This window comes from Danio rerio, chromosome 13 (genome assembly GCF_049306965.1).
Source record: "Danio rerio strain Tuebingen ecotype United States chromosome 13, GRCz12tu, whole genome shotgun sequence".
Lineage (NCBI taxonomy): Eukaryota > Metazoa > Chordata > Actinopteri > Cypriniformes > Danionidae > Danio > Danio rerio.
In genome coordinates, this window is record NC_133188.1 from 27,630,289 (window position 1) to 27,647,332 (window position 17,044).

Here is a 17,044-nt window from a genome sequence, read left to right on the forward strand (position 1 = left end):
AACACACTTGAGCTGCGGTCACACTAGAGTTTGTGTGTGCGAAAATCTGTCGTACGACGCTGCGAAAAGGGGCGGGATTAAACAAGATTAAACATTAAAAAAGCGAGCGATTGCTCCATGTTTTAAATTTCTGTCCAGAGAGGTCATGTTTTGATCCTCGATAGGTCTCACGCAGTCAAGTGATGCAATTTTGCAGGTCAGAGCTTAAACTTTGCACCGCAGCGAACTGCGAAACTTAACGAATGATCCTGCGTTTCTGGTCTGGCGCATTCGTGTGGGTATGAATGGAAGTCTATGGGGAGAAAAGTCAAGTGTGACCGTAGCTTTCCCTGTAGGTTTCAAAGCCTGAAGGAGTCAATAAGTTTGATCAGGTGTGTTTAATTAGGGTTGGAACTAAACTGTGCTGGGCAGTGGCCCTCCAGCAATGGAATTTTACTTTCCTGGTCTACACCTACCCCAACCTCACAGTAATCAGTTGTGTTTTATTAACGTCTACACCTACCCCAATCCTAAACCTAACCTCACAGTAACCTGATGTGTTTTATTAATATCTGCTCCACCTAAAGCAGGGGAGTCCAAACTCGATCCTGGAGGGCCGGTATCCTGGAGAGTTCAGCTCCAACCCTAATCAAACACAGCTGAACCAGTTAATCAAGCTTTTACTAGATATACTAAAAACTTCCAAACAGGTGTGTCGAAGCAAGTTAGAGCTAAACTCAGCCGGACACCGGCCCTCCGGGACCAAGTTTGGACACCCCTGACCTAAACCCAACCTACTTGTGGTTTAAGTCCCTCCCACTTGGAGGTCTCCGGGCTGCAGCGATACCTACTTGGAAATTCTTGAAATGCAAAATTACTAATTATCCTTATTGATACCTAAACAAAATATAAACGAAACAATGTTTTTATTAAGTATCAAAAAGAAGTTTATTGTTAAAAAGGACATTCTTGTCAATGCAAAAACAGTTACGCATCAGTCTGTGCATGTTGACATGATCTCTGCAGCTTAACGTCTCCAAAACATTCTGCCTCAAGGTTTTTGTTCAATTGATGTCGAATTCATCCAGCTTAAATGACTTGCATTGAGTATATTTCAGTTTTTACTTTGTCAAAAGTAAAGATGTACAGATGGTATGCAGTTTCAAACATAGTTGCAGCCAATCAGCAGTAAGGGGCGTGTCTAACTATAGCAGTGTTTAAAAAAAATGGGCAAGATCGTGTTGGGTTGTGGATGTATGTTTTGGTACTTTCAATTTTCAACATTGTTGGCAAAATTTACTTAGTAAATATAGTATAGTAAATAGTAAATGCCCCTTTAATTTGGCATTTCACAATTTAGGGCCATATAAGGTGAAGTAGAAATAGTTGAAAGTTTTGAATCTAGCATTAAAAGTTGATTGCAAACTATTTAAAAATGTCAATACAAATATCTAAACATCATTAATTTAAGATTCATTTGAGATGAAAAATGAAGTTTGGTTTTTTGAAAAAATTTCATTGAGAATGTTAATTTAATTTTACATTTAAAACAATTACAAATGTCAATAGAATATGCAAATAAATTTAAATATGTATCAACTTGTTGACTTTCAAAGTAAGTTAATCTTGAATCAGAAGTCTATAAATGTTTGTAAATAAAAATATAACAAAACATTGGGAAAAAAAACACCATTTTGCTGCGTGATCTGAAGATACTTATTTAAAATGAGTTGAAAAAACACAATTCTTACATTTCTTTTGGGGCAACTTTAATAGTTTTATGTTTAATCCACTTAAATTTGTAAAAACGATTAACTTAATTGATTTATGTTGGGACAGCATGAAAGTTTTGTGTAGAACCCAGCATTTATAACGATGCAGTAGAACTTATTTCAGTATTGTAGAGTTTTATTTTTCAAACCAAAGAGATAGTTCAGCCTTAAATGTATGTCAACATTTATTTATCCTCTAATATTTTAAACATGCATTATTTCTGTTACTTTTGAATAAAAACAGAAACTGAAAAATGTTGGTAACCTTTGACTTGGTTGCCAGAAATTTTTCAAAATCTGTTCTTTGGTGCAAAGAGAAGAAAATCATAATAAAGGCAAGTAAATGATGACAGGAATTAAAGTTTTGGATGAAATTTCTCTTTACCACAATAGGACATAGAGATATAATGAACACTCATCTGATAAATAACCTGTATATTCAGCAAAGAAAACAATCCCGCTGTTCATCAGTTGGAAAATACAATATATGTTTGAGGCACAGAAGGGAAACTAAAGCCGCAGAGATGCTAATGAAGGCTGCACTGGCCTCCATTAAAACTTAATGGCTAATAACCTGAGATCACACCCACGATTGGCACCATGTCTGTGCACCTCTTCTGCAGAGCTGAACAATATTAATAAATTAGATAATCTCAGGACAATTTTGAAGATGCGACACAAATATGTATTATAAAATGTTAAACAATCACAACTCACAAGCTCGTATTCAAAGTGTAAAGTGAAAATATGTTGCGACAGATAACACAAGCTTGTGATTAGCAAAAAACACCACTTCTGGACAGTAAACGTGATAACTGTATAAAACAAAGATAACTGCTGTGCGTGTCAAGTAGTGAGGACAGTAAGCAGACCAGGCCTTCACATTTCCAGAATCCTGGTAATTCTCAGGAAATCACTTCTGTGGAGAAAAAGCCAGAAAAGTATGATATGGCATTTTTAATAATAGAATCAGTCGAGGGCATATATGTGAGCAAAGATACAGAACAAAGCCAGAAAGTGTAATACCAATTGGTTCCCTCAATATTTTTCCATTATGATGGGTTTATCAAATAAGGTCTGTGTTCATCAGAAATCCACAATACGTTGTTTTAAACAGTTTAAAAAGTTTTATTGTACAATATAAACTCCACAGACTCACACACCGAATTACCTTATCTAGAGGCTTATTAGAAACAACTTTTTTTTTGTTTTGTTAAATACACATTAACAGTTATCTTATCTATAGGCTTATTAGAAACAGTTTTTTTTTTTGTTTTTTGTTAAATACACATAAACAGCGTCAAATGTGTGTTTTTGATATCAGTGTTTAATTTAGAGTAAAGTATTAAAGTACCACAATATAATAGGCATACATTTAAATAAGCCATTGGAAAAGCCTGTAGGAAAATCTTGAGGGAGCCCGTGTGAATTATTCTGCTAAGTTGAAAACAACATCGTTCCTATGCTACTTTTTAGTGATTCCAATAAGGTCATAAAGGTATGACGTTGTTTTGGGGCAAAATTGTGGTTTGGTGGAACCAGTTTTAGCTTAGCTTAGTATAGATTATTAAATCGGATTAGACCAATAGCATCTCACCCAAAGAGTTTTAATAATTTTCATGTTTAAAGCTTAACTCTTCTGTAGTTACATTGTGTTCTAACACTGACAGCAAATGAAAAGGTGAAATGAAACTATATGCGCATTCTGGCATAATAACCAATGAACTTTGCAGCTATAAAATGCCAGTAGCAGGCGCAATGATATTACGCAGCACCTGAAAATAGTCCCAACACTAAGGCCTACACTAATTAGAATCTGTGTAATATCAATGCACCTGCTGCAGCCACAGTATGTCAGAAAAGTTCATTTTCCTTCAAAGTTTCTGCTTAAGTTGTTACAAACTGAAAAATTACAACTTGAAATAATCCTCAATCTGTTGTTTTCTGTATTTTCAAAGACATTTGACCTTCTTTTTTTTTTATCAATTTTCAGGTCATTTCCATGACCAACTGAGCCTGGTTTCTCTCAAAGTTTTTTTTTTTTTTCTCTTCACTTTCGTCAATTGGTGAAGTTTGTTCCTCACGGCTGTCTGAAAACTGGACTGACACAGTTTCAATCTACTATAGTCTTCAATGTTAAGCTGCTTTGACACAATCTACATTGTAAAAGCGCTATAGAAATAAAGATGAGTTGAATTGAAATGACTGGAAAACAACCCTCTTCATTTCAAAGGGTCCGTTTCAATAAGGAGGTTCTGCCAACTTTAAGTTTAAACTTGATCACTGAGATATGAAACACTGAGTTTTTAGTATTTTTACATAAGTCAACTCTGATTTCAGCACTAACACCATGACTAAGAAAAGACATGATCAGCGGAGCTTTGGTATTATTATTTAACATGGCAAAGGCAACCGGCAATAGGATGTCTGCATATGAGATCAGTTTAATTCTAAATCTGATATAATATTGGAAAAGAAAACTGGCAGAATGGTTATTGAACGATTTACTTCAGTATCCCATGGGCAAAAATATAAAATAAAAATGTAAGTGTTTTTTTCTTTTGCAAATGACCTGCCAACAATTTTTCCCCCAATTTCTGTTTAACAAAGTGAAGAATTTTTTTAACACATTTCTAAGCATAATAGTTTTAATAACTCATTTCTAATAACTGATTTATTTTATATTTGCTATGATGACAGTACATAATATTTTACTAGATATTTTTCAAGACACTACTATACAGCTTAAAGTGACATTTAAAGGCTTAACTAGGTTAATTAGGTAACCTAGGCAGGTTAGGGTAATTTAGGCAAATTATTGTATAACGATGGTTTGTTCTGTAGACTATCGAAAATATATGTAGTTTAAAAGGGGTAATAATCTGACCTTATGAATGGTCAAGGGGCTAATAAAATGACCTTAAAATGGTTTAAAAAAACTAAAAACTGCTTTTATTCTGGCCGAAATACAACAAGTAAGACTTTCTCCTGAAGAAAAAATATTATCAGACATACTGTGAAAATTCCCTTGCTCTGTTGAACATCATTTGGGAAAAAAAGAAAAAATAAATAATGGTGGGGCTAATAATTCTGAATTCAACTGTGTTCTATTGGTGAATTACCGGTTTGTATACATTCAGAATGTGTGCACATCAAGGAGGAAGAAAAAAAATTGGACCGCTAGCATTTATAGCAAGGGGAATGACATCCGATGCAGTACAGAGTTTATTTTTGTATTAGAGATAAGCTATATTAATTACATATTATATTAATTATTTAAATAATGCTTTCAGCATTGTCAAATAGTGATAAGCACAGTTATTCAGCAAAATTAACATTAAAGTGACGGGCGTAAGTGACAGGTCCATTTGCAATAGCACTCTCCTAAGCGCGTCTAGCCCGAAATATATACAACTATCATGTATCTGGTGATTTTACAGGAGAGAAGTTAAAGGCCTACAAGTCTTTGGATGCCTACAATTTTGTTCTGTGTGGTCATGTGCAAGAAATTATTTTCCATGAAGACCCAGATGCAAAACTTTGTAGTGCTAAAAACCGAGGTTCTGCCTAGCCAAAGACAAGGAAAAAAAAACTGAACTGTACAAGGCCTGGGTAATCATCAACAAGCAAAACAACTGCATTCTGACAGAGAACTGCTCCTGTACGGCAGGGTATGTGAACTTAGATTTTTACATTTCACTCTAAGCATTTAGTGTCCGCAGTTTAATTCACCATATTTAACTGCTTTTGCTGAAATCATTGCTGCAATCAAAAACGAGTAATGTGTATGATCTAGCATAGCGTGAACTTACCTGATATAAAATAAGAACTGCAGAGTCCAGCATTTCTAATTGGGTCCTCACTCCATTCAGCTCTTCTGATGGCTGTTAGCCAAAGACGTCTGCGGTTGGCATTAAAAGCCATGTGGTGTACGGTAAAATTTAAGCTTTTTTTTTTTATTTAAGCTTTCGATTTTGGCATCCTACCGCACAACATTACATGTTTGGTATTGCAACCGGTCTTTTTTTGCAACCGATATGCGTGGTTGAACCCGTGTGATGTAAGTTGGTATAATTCCCCTATAGCATGCAGTACTTTTCAGCAAGTGCAAGTATTAATTAGATGTAAGTTATACTTACACTGGCAGATACAATACATACTATATTTGCACCTCGTTATTGTACATTAACAGGATGCAATGATAACAGAGTGTGTATGGCATACTCAAAGTTTTCACTTAACCTGCTTTCTGAAACGGACCCCAGATTTTCCAGGACATGTGGGAACCCTGTGTTTATATTTTTTGCTGATCCAATCACAAGTGGACAACATAAAATAAAGAAGAAATAAGTACATAAACAGTAGAAGTATTCTACAGTAGAAGTAGAATAAACAGGTGTAAACATAAATGTGTCTCCTTAATCTACTTTGGTCAGTGATCTGACTGACCAAACACACCCTAATAGCAAATGTAAACTCTTCTGCTTAATGCGGTGTTCATTTGAGAACAATATAATGATGATCAAAATGTGTCGAAATTCAAAACAATGGGAAAAAAATCCTGCTGGGTTCTTACATGTGAGTGTGATGTAAACTACTACGTGGTCATTACTTCAGCACAATTTCCATTTATTTCTAGATTTATACCCAAGAGCTGACACTAGAGGGCGCTATAAATAACAGCAGATTATTTACCTGAAGATTCCTCAGATGTGGGATCAGTGAGGCAGTCCATGGCTGACAGAATAGAGGAGAAAAGATACTCGGAGTGGATTTCCAGTGTGTGAGACTGGCGCTCAATCAGCATCAGTGTGTCTTTTAGAACTGAGGAATCAAAATAGAAAATTACATTAGCAGCAGCGTGAAAAAACCAAAAGACTACTGATGTGTTGACAAAACCAATCATGTGAATGCAGAAATGGAGCATGCTAGGTAACAGCACGGCTCTCTAATTCATGCATGCATGGCCGAGTTCTCCAAGCAGAGCGTTTCCTGTTTCTGTCCAATGTGAATCCGAGTATTGGGTTACACTGAACAACAACATGTCCAAAACTAAAAGGCTGTAGACGCTTGTGCAAGTATACAAACTGATCAAAAAACAAAGAGGGAATACTTTACAGGATATAAACAATTGTAATATTTCATCTAATTTATTATTTTATTTAACTTTTTTTTTTTTGAGCCCCTATTTAGGGCTAAGAAACAAAATGCAGCTGTCTTTTCACTTCAGTTCAATGCTGTTGTGCTCATTCTACATTCCAAACAGCAAATTTGATTCTCTTTTATTACAAAAACCTTTAACGTTTCTTCATTTGTCTAAACCAAGCAGCTAAAACAACATTTCTGATTTTGCCCAAGTATGATGTAATAGTTTGATGAAGCCACCCCCATGCAAAAGAATATCAACTCCCACTTCTACATCATTGCCAGGGCTTGACATTAACGCCCGCCAACCCGTCAACTTCCGGTGGATTTCAGCTGTAGCAGGTTAGACAGACACCCCCACTAGCCACTTTGGCTGGTTGGAAATAATTTTTAAATTGTATTTTTTTTAAGCAGGGACAATAAGGATGGCCTAATATGCATGCAAATGTGATCTTAGAATCGAGAAGCAGCAGGACAGGAAAAAATAATTGTGTTCGCATGAGCAAAAGAAAGCAGATGAAAACCTAATGAAAGGATGATCACTCGCACAGGTAATGTGATGCGCGCGACTGTTTAAAAAGCGTGCACACTCCTGTTCCTTTGTGCAAAGAAACCATGCCTGAAAAGGCAACTAGTGCAAACGCTTCTCTTCAAAATAGACTGGAAAAAAGTGATGCTTGTGTACCCACAGTCCTGCTGCTTTTAACAGCTCCAGATTTTTTTTAAGCAGCATCAGTTACTGCTTTCACTTTCACCATTATTTGAACAGATTATTAACAGGCCTGACGTTAACCATGTGCCCGTAATTATCCTTCAATTATCACACACTGTATGTTTTTCACCTGCTTTCTTTTGCTTACAGTTATTTTTGTTAATATGGTTTGATTATCATTGTTTACAATAACATTGCTTTAATGAGATTAACTCCTCATTTATGTGTAGTTAACTGGTGATATAAGACCTTTAGCCAGGACATAGAATGTGCATACTTTTAGATACATCACAATAAGTTTTTTGGTTTTGTTTTAAGAAAATTTTTGCTGAATAAAAATGGCATGTATATAGCTATATTTTGCTTATTTTGACAGATAATTTGAAATTTATGGCTAAGAAATAATTATCTATTTATTTTTGGTGTGGTCAAAGAAAAATTTGGTAAATACTTAATGTTGGAGCCCTGAAAAGTCATGTGAAATAAAATCTAATAGCAACACTATGAAAGATCAACCCATTTGCTCTTGCTCACTGAGCAAGATCATACACAACACAAAAAGTTAACTGAATGAAGAGGCATGTGGACACAAGATCTAAATCAAGTCATAATAAATTCAAAATGTATGCATAAAAAATATTTTCCCAACATCAAAATTAGTTAGCGAAAATTGTGTGTGGCTAGCAATGTTGGAAATCTACTAGCCACAGTGGCTAGAGATCAAAAAAGTTAATGTAATATATATGTGATAATTGTCTCTTTATCCTCACCCACATGTCCAAAACAAAACAGCAATCAGTTTACAATCAGGGTACTGTCACCTTCTGGATTCATTGTCACATGAGAAAAGGGTGTTCACTTTATTTCCCCCAAATTAATTATTTAACTAGACGCAGTGTTATGCAGGCTCTTTGGAGAGACTGAAAATAAAAGATGTATACTTGATATGAATGTAGAGTTGTATTGATGTAAAGAATGTTGTAGTAGTTCATGAGCCCTTTAAAGATGTTCTTACTTTATTTTACTTTAATAAGACTTACATGGAGAGGCTGAATTCATGCAATGCAAAAGCATCTCTCCAGTCTGCAGGACATCTGTTGTGAGGGGCTTATGAGCTTGAACTTCCTCCTGAAAATCCTGAAAAATATTACAAACCTTTTATATATTTTCTTCATGTGAAATAAAGTTCATAAAACTAATATTGTTACAAGGGTTGAATGTACACAGCTTTTCAAAAGCTTGGGTTAGAGAGAAAAAGAAAAGGTATTTTATACTCACCAACACTAATCATTTGATAAAGTATATTAATATAGTCATTAAATTAACCATAAAAATGTTAAATATTACTACATATTAACATGGCATTTATCACATTTAAAAATGTAAATTATTCTTGTAATGGTAAAGCCACAATTTCAGCAATCATTAGTCCAGTCTTGACTGTAATATTTATTTATTTTGTTTTTTTTAATGCCATCTCAGCAGCATTGGCTATATTCATGGCAAAACCTATATAAAATGTATAACATGCAATCATATCAGTTTCCTAATAAACATTCATTGTACAAAAAACATACAAATACCAACAACACTGAAAAGAGTCATTAACAATCTAAACATTAAATAACAATTTGATTAATGATAAATATTCAGAAATTTCTCCAGAAGACACCCTTTTAAACATTTCTTTAAAATCTTGAATTCCTGAATAAAAACATTCTCTAATTTCATTTAAAAATACATAATCTATTAAAATGTTTTATCGTCAGGATATTCTTACACAAGTCACAAATAGGTTTTTCTTCCCCTTTCAATAAATATGAGTGTGTAAGACTTGAGTGGAGTGCCATGTGTCGACACACTAACCACTAAGCCACTTATGTCAACTTGTGTCTATTTTCATTCATTCATTTTCTTTTCGGGTCAGTCCCTTTATTAATCTGGGGTCGCCACAGCGGAATGAACCAACAACTTATCTATACCGCAAGTTTTTGGACTGTGGGGGAAACCGGAGCACCCAGAGGAAACCCACGCGAACACAGGGAGAACATGCAAAATCCCCACAGAACCGCCAACTGTCCCAGCTGAGGCTCGAACCAGTGACCTTCTTGCTGTGAGGCGAAAGCACTACCTACTGCGCCACTGCGTTGCCCTGTGTCTATTTTTAAAATCATATTTTAATCATTATTTTATCATTAATATATAGATTCAAAGCAGGCTTAACATCAGACACAGAAATTTTACATTGGGTTATCTCCAACTGTAGGGCTTCCTTAGCTGCTTTACCTGCACATTTATTTTCTAGGCAGTAATATGATTCATCAGAAATCAATCTAATATGCTGATTTGGTGCTCGTTGGAAACCCTTAAACTAATTTTCAGGATTCTTTTATTAAAGGAAAGTCTTAAAAACAGCATTTAATTAAAATTACACGTCTTAACTGTCACTTTTGATCCTTTTACTGCATCCTTGCTAAACAAACATACAGTATTGTTTTCTTTAAATAAAAATCTATGGAAACACAAACACTGGAATATTGGTGTTGTTTACAAACCTTGTAATCAGCCAAGGAGGATTTAACACTCTCCAGATCAACCGTGGGTGGAGAAAGAAGCTCTACTTTCTCTACCACCTTGTGCAGCCACTGAATCAGCACTTCTAGGTTTGAGCAAAATGCCTATAGAGAAAGCATCTAACAGTTATCAAACATTTCCCTCCGTTTCAGAACGTTGTAATGCACATCAGAAACTTCTACTCACCTGTATGTGCTGCATTAGTGACTCTTTGGTCTCATTTTCATCTGTTTGCATTGTCCCCTGAAGCTCAGATACTGACAACCCCCTCAGCTGATCCATAATAGCTTCCACTTCCCTCAAGTTGTTCCTATTCAAGTCTTGGCTAATCATCTGGATACTGGTAGGAGGCTCCTCTGTTTTCAGTAAATGGTCCTGGTGTGTGAGAGGAACATCAGGAACAGATTCTCTCTGGGATCTAGGATTTTCATCACACTTTTCTTCCACCAATGGTTCCTGCATTCCTTGAACCATTGGTGATCTGACGGAGGTCATCTCGCTCTCCAGAGATTCCCAGCTAGTGATGACCGGTTGGCTCATGTGGTCACTAATGTCCCTCAGCTGCTGTGAAAGCTCCTGAAGTTCCTGTAGCTGATCTGGTAGGCGAAGAAACTCTTCGTCTAAATCATCCTGCAAATCAGGACGGGGAAGGATGCGTGTTGATCTAATAAAAGTAGGGGCAGATCCATATGTCGAAAAGACACCCCATTTACGATAGTGACCCCTTGACTTTGCATCACAGTCAAGGCTTTCAAAGGACAACCCAACTTTGTCAATTGAGGAGTATAGACTACTGGACAGGATGCCATCTGAGGACTTTGAATGTGATTGGTTTAGAGGTCGAAATTCAAGCTTTTGGCTTGTTCTTGGGCTACGTCGCCGAGTCCCTGTATAGGACAGATCTAAGCAAGACAAGCTGGAAGAGCTGCAAAAGCGGTCCAACTCTATGCCTGAGTCTTGTAACAGCGGATCGGTTCTCAAGTGATGATCCACCGCTGATGATCTCCATGTGCTGTTCATGTTGGGTCTCAGAGGGTACGTGTAGTCCAGGAGCTCTTGGTATTCCTTGTCAGGGTCCCAGCTTGGGGATTTGCGGTTTGGGGATGGTGGCATGGAGCTGGGGATGGCACAGGCCCAATAGTTGGTCTGGTAAGCTGACATGTGTTTGAACCCATGTGGATGATTCTTATTGTAATACTGAGAAGATCCGGTGTTAATAAGAGAATCTCTTCCTCTATCCATAATCTCACCTGCTCTAGTTCTTACATTTGTCTTCAAATGAGACATATGATTGGACATGCGAGAAGTGCTTTTAGGACTTGATGTCCACTTAGGCACTGGAGGTGCTGTCAGGCTCAGAAAAGCAGAGGGCGGACTGGACAGACTGCGTTTGTCAGCTGAAGTGTTAAAAATAGTATCCTCGTCAAATGACCACCCTTTGAGGTCCGACATGTTCATGGAAGAATCAAGGTCATCTTTTGATAATGGTGGAGAGGATTTATAACATGGAGAAACTTCTTTAATACTTCTGAACGGCTGCGTGGGTAGACCTTTGTCCTTTTCTTTAGAGGTATCTGCTTTGTAACTGATCTGAGGAAATCAACAGAAGTTGAAAATGGTTAATAGGAAATCCTGGAAAACAAGAAAGAAGACTCGAACAAAACAAGGTTGCATTTATTGTGAAATATTGTCAAAGTTTAATACTGTTTTCATGTTTTTAATTTTATCTATGACGACTATGATGGATTTTGAGCAGTTGTCACTCCAGTCTTCACTATCACAATATCGTTTGAATGATTTCACATGCAAGTTTGAAACAAATTCATAAATCTCAATGACTGATTTAATAAAAATAAAAAAATTGTTTACAAAAGTTTGTTCGTGAATCTGAAAATTTGAACCTGTTTTCGTTAGTTACAAACTGGAAGTAAACTCTACTCATTAAAACATCATTAGATTCTTACCCTCTCTGAGTCTTCATGTGTGAGGGAGTTCTTCAGGATGGGCATCTGATATTGTGTAGAGATCAGTGGTTTTCTCATGGTATAGAGGCTTTTATCCGTCATATACCTGGAAACAGGTGCCAAGGTGACTGTCTTTTTGCTGCCACTCCTCTCTTTGTCTGAGTCTTTGGTCTCCTGGACTTTTGCAGGCCTTGTCCTCTCATCAGTTCTGCAACTGAGAGTTCCAGAGTGACCACTCCGGATGAACTCCGGGATCCTGGACTTCCATCTCTCATAGTTCTTGTTCTCCATCAGTGAGGAGGTGTATGATAAGGCCTTGTCAACTCCAAAAGCCACAGCAACACATCCGGACTCTGTGGTTCCTCATTTGGTCACAGTGACAACTACGAAGTCATAACCACACTGTGTATTAAACACTGATAAGCAAAAGCAGTACAAAAGTTTAATCTGAAAAATGTACAACAGGGCTATAACCAACATAAACATTGAAAAAGATCTTCTGTCTCCAGCGGATGTTAAAATGAGCAGTTTTTCCCCAACATTCATTCATTTTCCTTCGGCTTAGTCCTTTTATTAACCAGGGGTCGCCACAGCGGAATGAACTGACAACTTATCCAGCATATGTTTTATGCAGCGGATGCCCTTTCAGACGCAACCCAACATTGGGAAACACACATGCACACTCCTTCACACACATACACTACAGCCAATTTAGCCTATTTAATTGACCTGTCCTATAGAGCATGTCTTTGGAGGACGGTCACACGGACGAAACTCATGCAAACACAGGGTAAACATGCAAACTCCACACAGAAATGATAACTGACCCAGCCGAGGCTTTAACAAGTGACCTTCTTGCTGTGGGGCGATCGTGCTACCCACTACGCCACCGTGACTCCATTTTCTTCAACAATGCTTGACATTTTTACATTACCCTTATGAACTCCATTATTTAAAACTCAGATGACAAAAATGTCTAAAATTGATATATTTATCACTTTTTTTCTCTAACAGCTGGCCTGCTGCAGTGGTTTAACAGTGCTTGTCAATGTTAAAATGATTGGGATGGCCAATCAAATGAAAGTAGGCAGGGTTTCAGTTCACAGAGCCAGAATGTGAACTCCAGAGTAGTTTATCATTGAAACAGTGTGAGAATCATTGACAATCATATCCATTGATGAAAACTACTCAACTCTTTTGTTTTTAGTTGTCACAGTTTTAAGTGCAATTCATGCTAGTACTAATTTGATGATTCATGTGATTCTCAATTAAATTAATCATGTCTTTTGAAATATTAGTCAAATAATAAAGTTTATGCGTTTCAATTTAAAATTGCGAGACCTAGAATTTCCGAATGAATTAATTTTTATTTTTATTTTGGGGCTATCATCTAGACCAGTGACTCCCAAAGTGGGGAATACAGGACATTGAGGCGTGTAGCTTTGTGATTTCCAAAAATCATTTTTTATTATTAGGTTTAATATTTGGTATTAGGTTCAACTATTGGGATCACCATATTTTATCCATAACCCACAGAAATAGAATACAAAAAGACAATAGTAACATTAAAAAAACAACATGGAAATAAAAAGCCATCCACCTTTCAATTTTTTGTGACCTCTGGGATGAATATGTTATATTAAAGGCACAGCACATTGATTTTATGGCACCAGGTTAAACTTTCAGACACCTTTACAGCACTCACGTACAACAAAAATTAAATACAGGCCACAACCGAACATGGAGGATGGTCTCTGAGTGGCGTTCTCCAAAATTAAATGATGAATAGACTTGGGCCTATGTGTGCGCCGGTGTGTAAGGTTTATATAGTTATAACCACCTCAGAGAATATTGGGGTTCGTGAGTCACTGACATTGTAATTTTGGAGGTCACAGGCTGAAAAGTTTAGGAACCCCTGATTTGGACTAGTGTTTGCAAAATTGTAATATTTGTCAAAAAAAAAAAAAAAAAAAAGCACTGTGGCGCAGTGGGTAGCACAATAACCTCACAGCAAGAAGGTCGCTGGTTCAAGCCCCAGCTGGGTCAGTTGGTGTTTCTGCGTGGAGTTCGCATGTTCTTCTCGTGTTCATGTGGGTTTCCTCCGGGTGCTCCGGTTTTCCCCCACAGTCCAAAGACATGTGCTGTAAGTGAATTGAATAAGCTAAATTGGCTGTAGTGTACAAGTGTGAATGTAAGAGTGTACGAGTATTTCCGGTGTTGAGTTGCAGCTGGAAGGGCATCCACTGCGTAAAACATATGCTGGATAAGTTGGTGGTTCATTCCACTGTGGTGATCCCTGATTAATAAAGGGACTAAGCCGAAAAGAAAATGAATGAATAAATAAAACATGCATATATATTTATATCTAAATTAAATAATAATAACAATAATTCTTAGTGTAAAATAAGCTGTAAAATAATAATGTGACTGTTGTGAGTGTGATTATGGGTCAGATGAGCTCTAATGAATGCAACAGTGAGCAGACAAAGCAGCTTCCACTATTTCTCTGTGGAATACCAGACCAGGACAGTTATTTGATTGGCTGATGCGTCTGGTTTCCATGGCTACCGACAGAAAATGGCATGTCATGAGAGGTGATCACGTGAGGACATTTAAATCATAGCCTGCCTGCAAACAAAAGACAATCTCGGAACCTGCTTCATGACTTCCTTTTACTTTTATTTCCCTTTACTTGAGGACACATACCAGACTGTTACAATTGTTACAACCAAGATGTTGTTCTAGGACTGATCCTGTGGGTTACTATGGCACTATACCACACAAATCAGAAAAAAGAAAGTCATATAGGTTTGATTGACAGTTTCCTTGGCAACATGGTCATCAAACAACTAGCAAGAGAAAACACAGTGATTGTATATTATATACAGAGATACTGTTTATGGAAAACACTGTTATAACGAATCAAATATAAAATACGGAAATTGCAAAACAACTTACTTGTGATTCAATAGCTGAACAATGAAAAACAACAAAAAGATACGCTCAACAGGGCCATAATTACAGTAAGTCGTAACCAGTAAGTCGTAACCAATGTCATATGCGGTGCATTTAAAGTTTTACGTTAACGTTACTAACCCAATGAAAGCACAATATGCAATAATATCCCTGTGGTTGCTATTTATACCAAACTACAGAATAACTTTCCACAATTGAAACTGGGTTGCTTGGAACAGAAATAGAATGCAAATACAGTTACACGCATTAATAACTGAATAACAGTTACATTAATTGGGAACATTCCGTAACAGTCCACAGTGTAATTATTGTTATGGTAACGTTAGTCTATCAACCAGTAAAGCAGTCATACAGCGGCTTCACGCCTCTTTCGACATCACTTTCACTTAGAGTTCACTGCTGCGTAATAGATATTAAACTGCTTTTACATACCGTTTTGACCGAAGAAAGACCTTCGATACCTTAACGAACAACGTGCAAATGCTTAACAGATAAACGAATACACTAAATAAATAAAAACACTGCTGTTGAGGAATCCAGGCGGTGGAGGAACCAGTTCAGGAGGCGGGTCACGCAGCGTAAACTGTCGCGTACAGCCAATAGCGAGATAAAACTGGACGAGCTAAGGTTTCTCCGGTTTATTTATTTATAAATGATTATTTTTGAAGCACACGGCGGTACTCTTATCAAAGTTCTTTTTGTTAATATTCTAAAATGACCCACAGAATGACAACTGCTGAAACAAGACATTGACATGTGATACCTGTTACTTTTCTCAGCACTGACCAAAACCGACCAATCACAACCGTTTGAGATTATTACTATTATTATTATTATAGGCTTTTAAAAGACTTCATGAAAATGTATGTGGTTTAGTTTACGTATATAGCTATAAACATGTGATATTAAAGTACGCGATAAAAGTAACATAACATTGTATATGTAATTTAAAGATTTAAATGATTAAAATGTCTCCAGTGAGAACTAAGCGCCCCCTGGAGCGCCCACACCACAGGGCCCACAGAGGAATTAGTTACTTTATTAGTTACTTTATTCTGTCTGGTATCAACTGATTACATGTAATCTGGATTACATATCCAGAAAGTACATATAATAAGATTATGTTAGATTTTAAAATGGTCAAAATCAGATTAAAGTGTGATATGCAGTGATATGCCTAGTCTGTTTCCTCAATATTTTACTATCTATCTGAAATCTTCAACCTCTTGTATAAACAATTTATGATTAGTTTGTAGTTTTGATTTGTTAAATCAAAATGAAAAAGATCCAATCTCAGGTCACACCAACATGCAACAAATTATTTCAAATGAAATGAAATATTTTTTTCATTTTAGTTACATTTGTACATTTATAATTGAATTCTAGCTTTTCATCACAAACCCTCCAACATTATTTACAAATTTAATATTTACATGTACAAACCCTGGCAATATGGTTTTTAAGGCATTTTGTTGGTAACAAAGAAAGTACTACTTTTTCATTCATACTTTTATTTTTACAATATTAATAATCCAAAAGCAAGCAGTATAAATTACCTAATGGTCAAACTCAATTCCTGGAGGGCCGTAGCTCTGCATAGTTTAGCTTTAACCACCTCCAACTCGCACCTGCTTAATAGTCTCAAGTAGACTGAGAGCTGCATCCCTCCATGAATAGAGTTTGAGACATATGAGGCCCAGACAGAATCTGCAGACATTTTTTGCTATTTCTGCTGAGAATTTTGTTTTTAAAAAACCTACGGATTTATGTTAAATGATTTTAGGAATATCATAACTAAGAACTTAATATATGAAATAAAAAATAATACATTTTAACTTTTATTTAATGTTTACATTGCAAATCCAGTTAGATCCACTTATTTGGTAAACAAAGCAAGTTTCTCATATAATATACCTACGAAA

General features: G+C 36.3%; 1 protein-coding gene across 4 annotated transcripts; it reads right to left on the reverse strand.

Moving 5' to 3' along the window:
• Window positions 1-902: 902 nt before the first annotated feature.
• Window positions 903-15,700, reverse strand: cep68 (centrosomal protein 68). Of its 4 annotated transcripts, none has more exons than XM_005156835.6 (7): window positions 15,555-15,676; window positions 12,147-12,529; window positions 10,369-11,772; window positions 10,164-10,286; window positions 8,649-8,745; window positions 6,447-6,575; window positions 903-2,670 (listed from the first exon to the last, which is right to left on the reverse strand). In XM_005156835.6, exons 2-7 carry the CDS (start codon window positions 12,435-12,437, stop codon window positions 2,657-2,659), a joined length of 2,058 nt encoding a protein of 685 aa, XP_005156892.2. In that variant the 5' UTR covers window positions 12,438-12,529; window positions 15,555-15,676; the 3' UTR covers window positions 903-2,656.
• Window positions 15,701-17,044: the final 1,344 nt, after the last annotated feature.

Bases quoted from the DNA above. Each gene is read 5' to 3' on its own strand.
- cep68 (XM_005156835.6), bottom strand. From the start codon at position 12,437: ATGGAGAACAAGAACTATGAGAGATGGAAGTCCAGGATCCCGGAGTTC. The intron at 10,287-10,368 runs GTGAGTAGAAGT...CTTTCTCTATAG, and splicing joins CACTAATGCAGCACATACAG to GCATTTTGCTCAAACCTAGA. The intron at 6,576-8,648 runs GTAAGTCTTATT...TTGATTCCTCAG, and splicing joins CATGAATTCAGCCTCTCCAT to TTCTAAAAGACACACTGATG.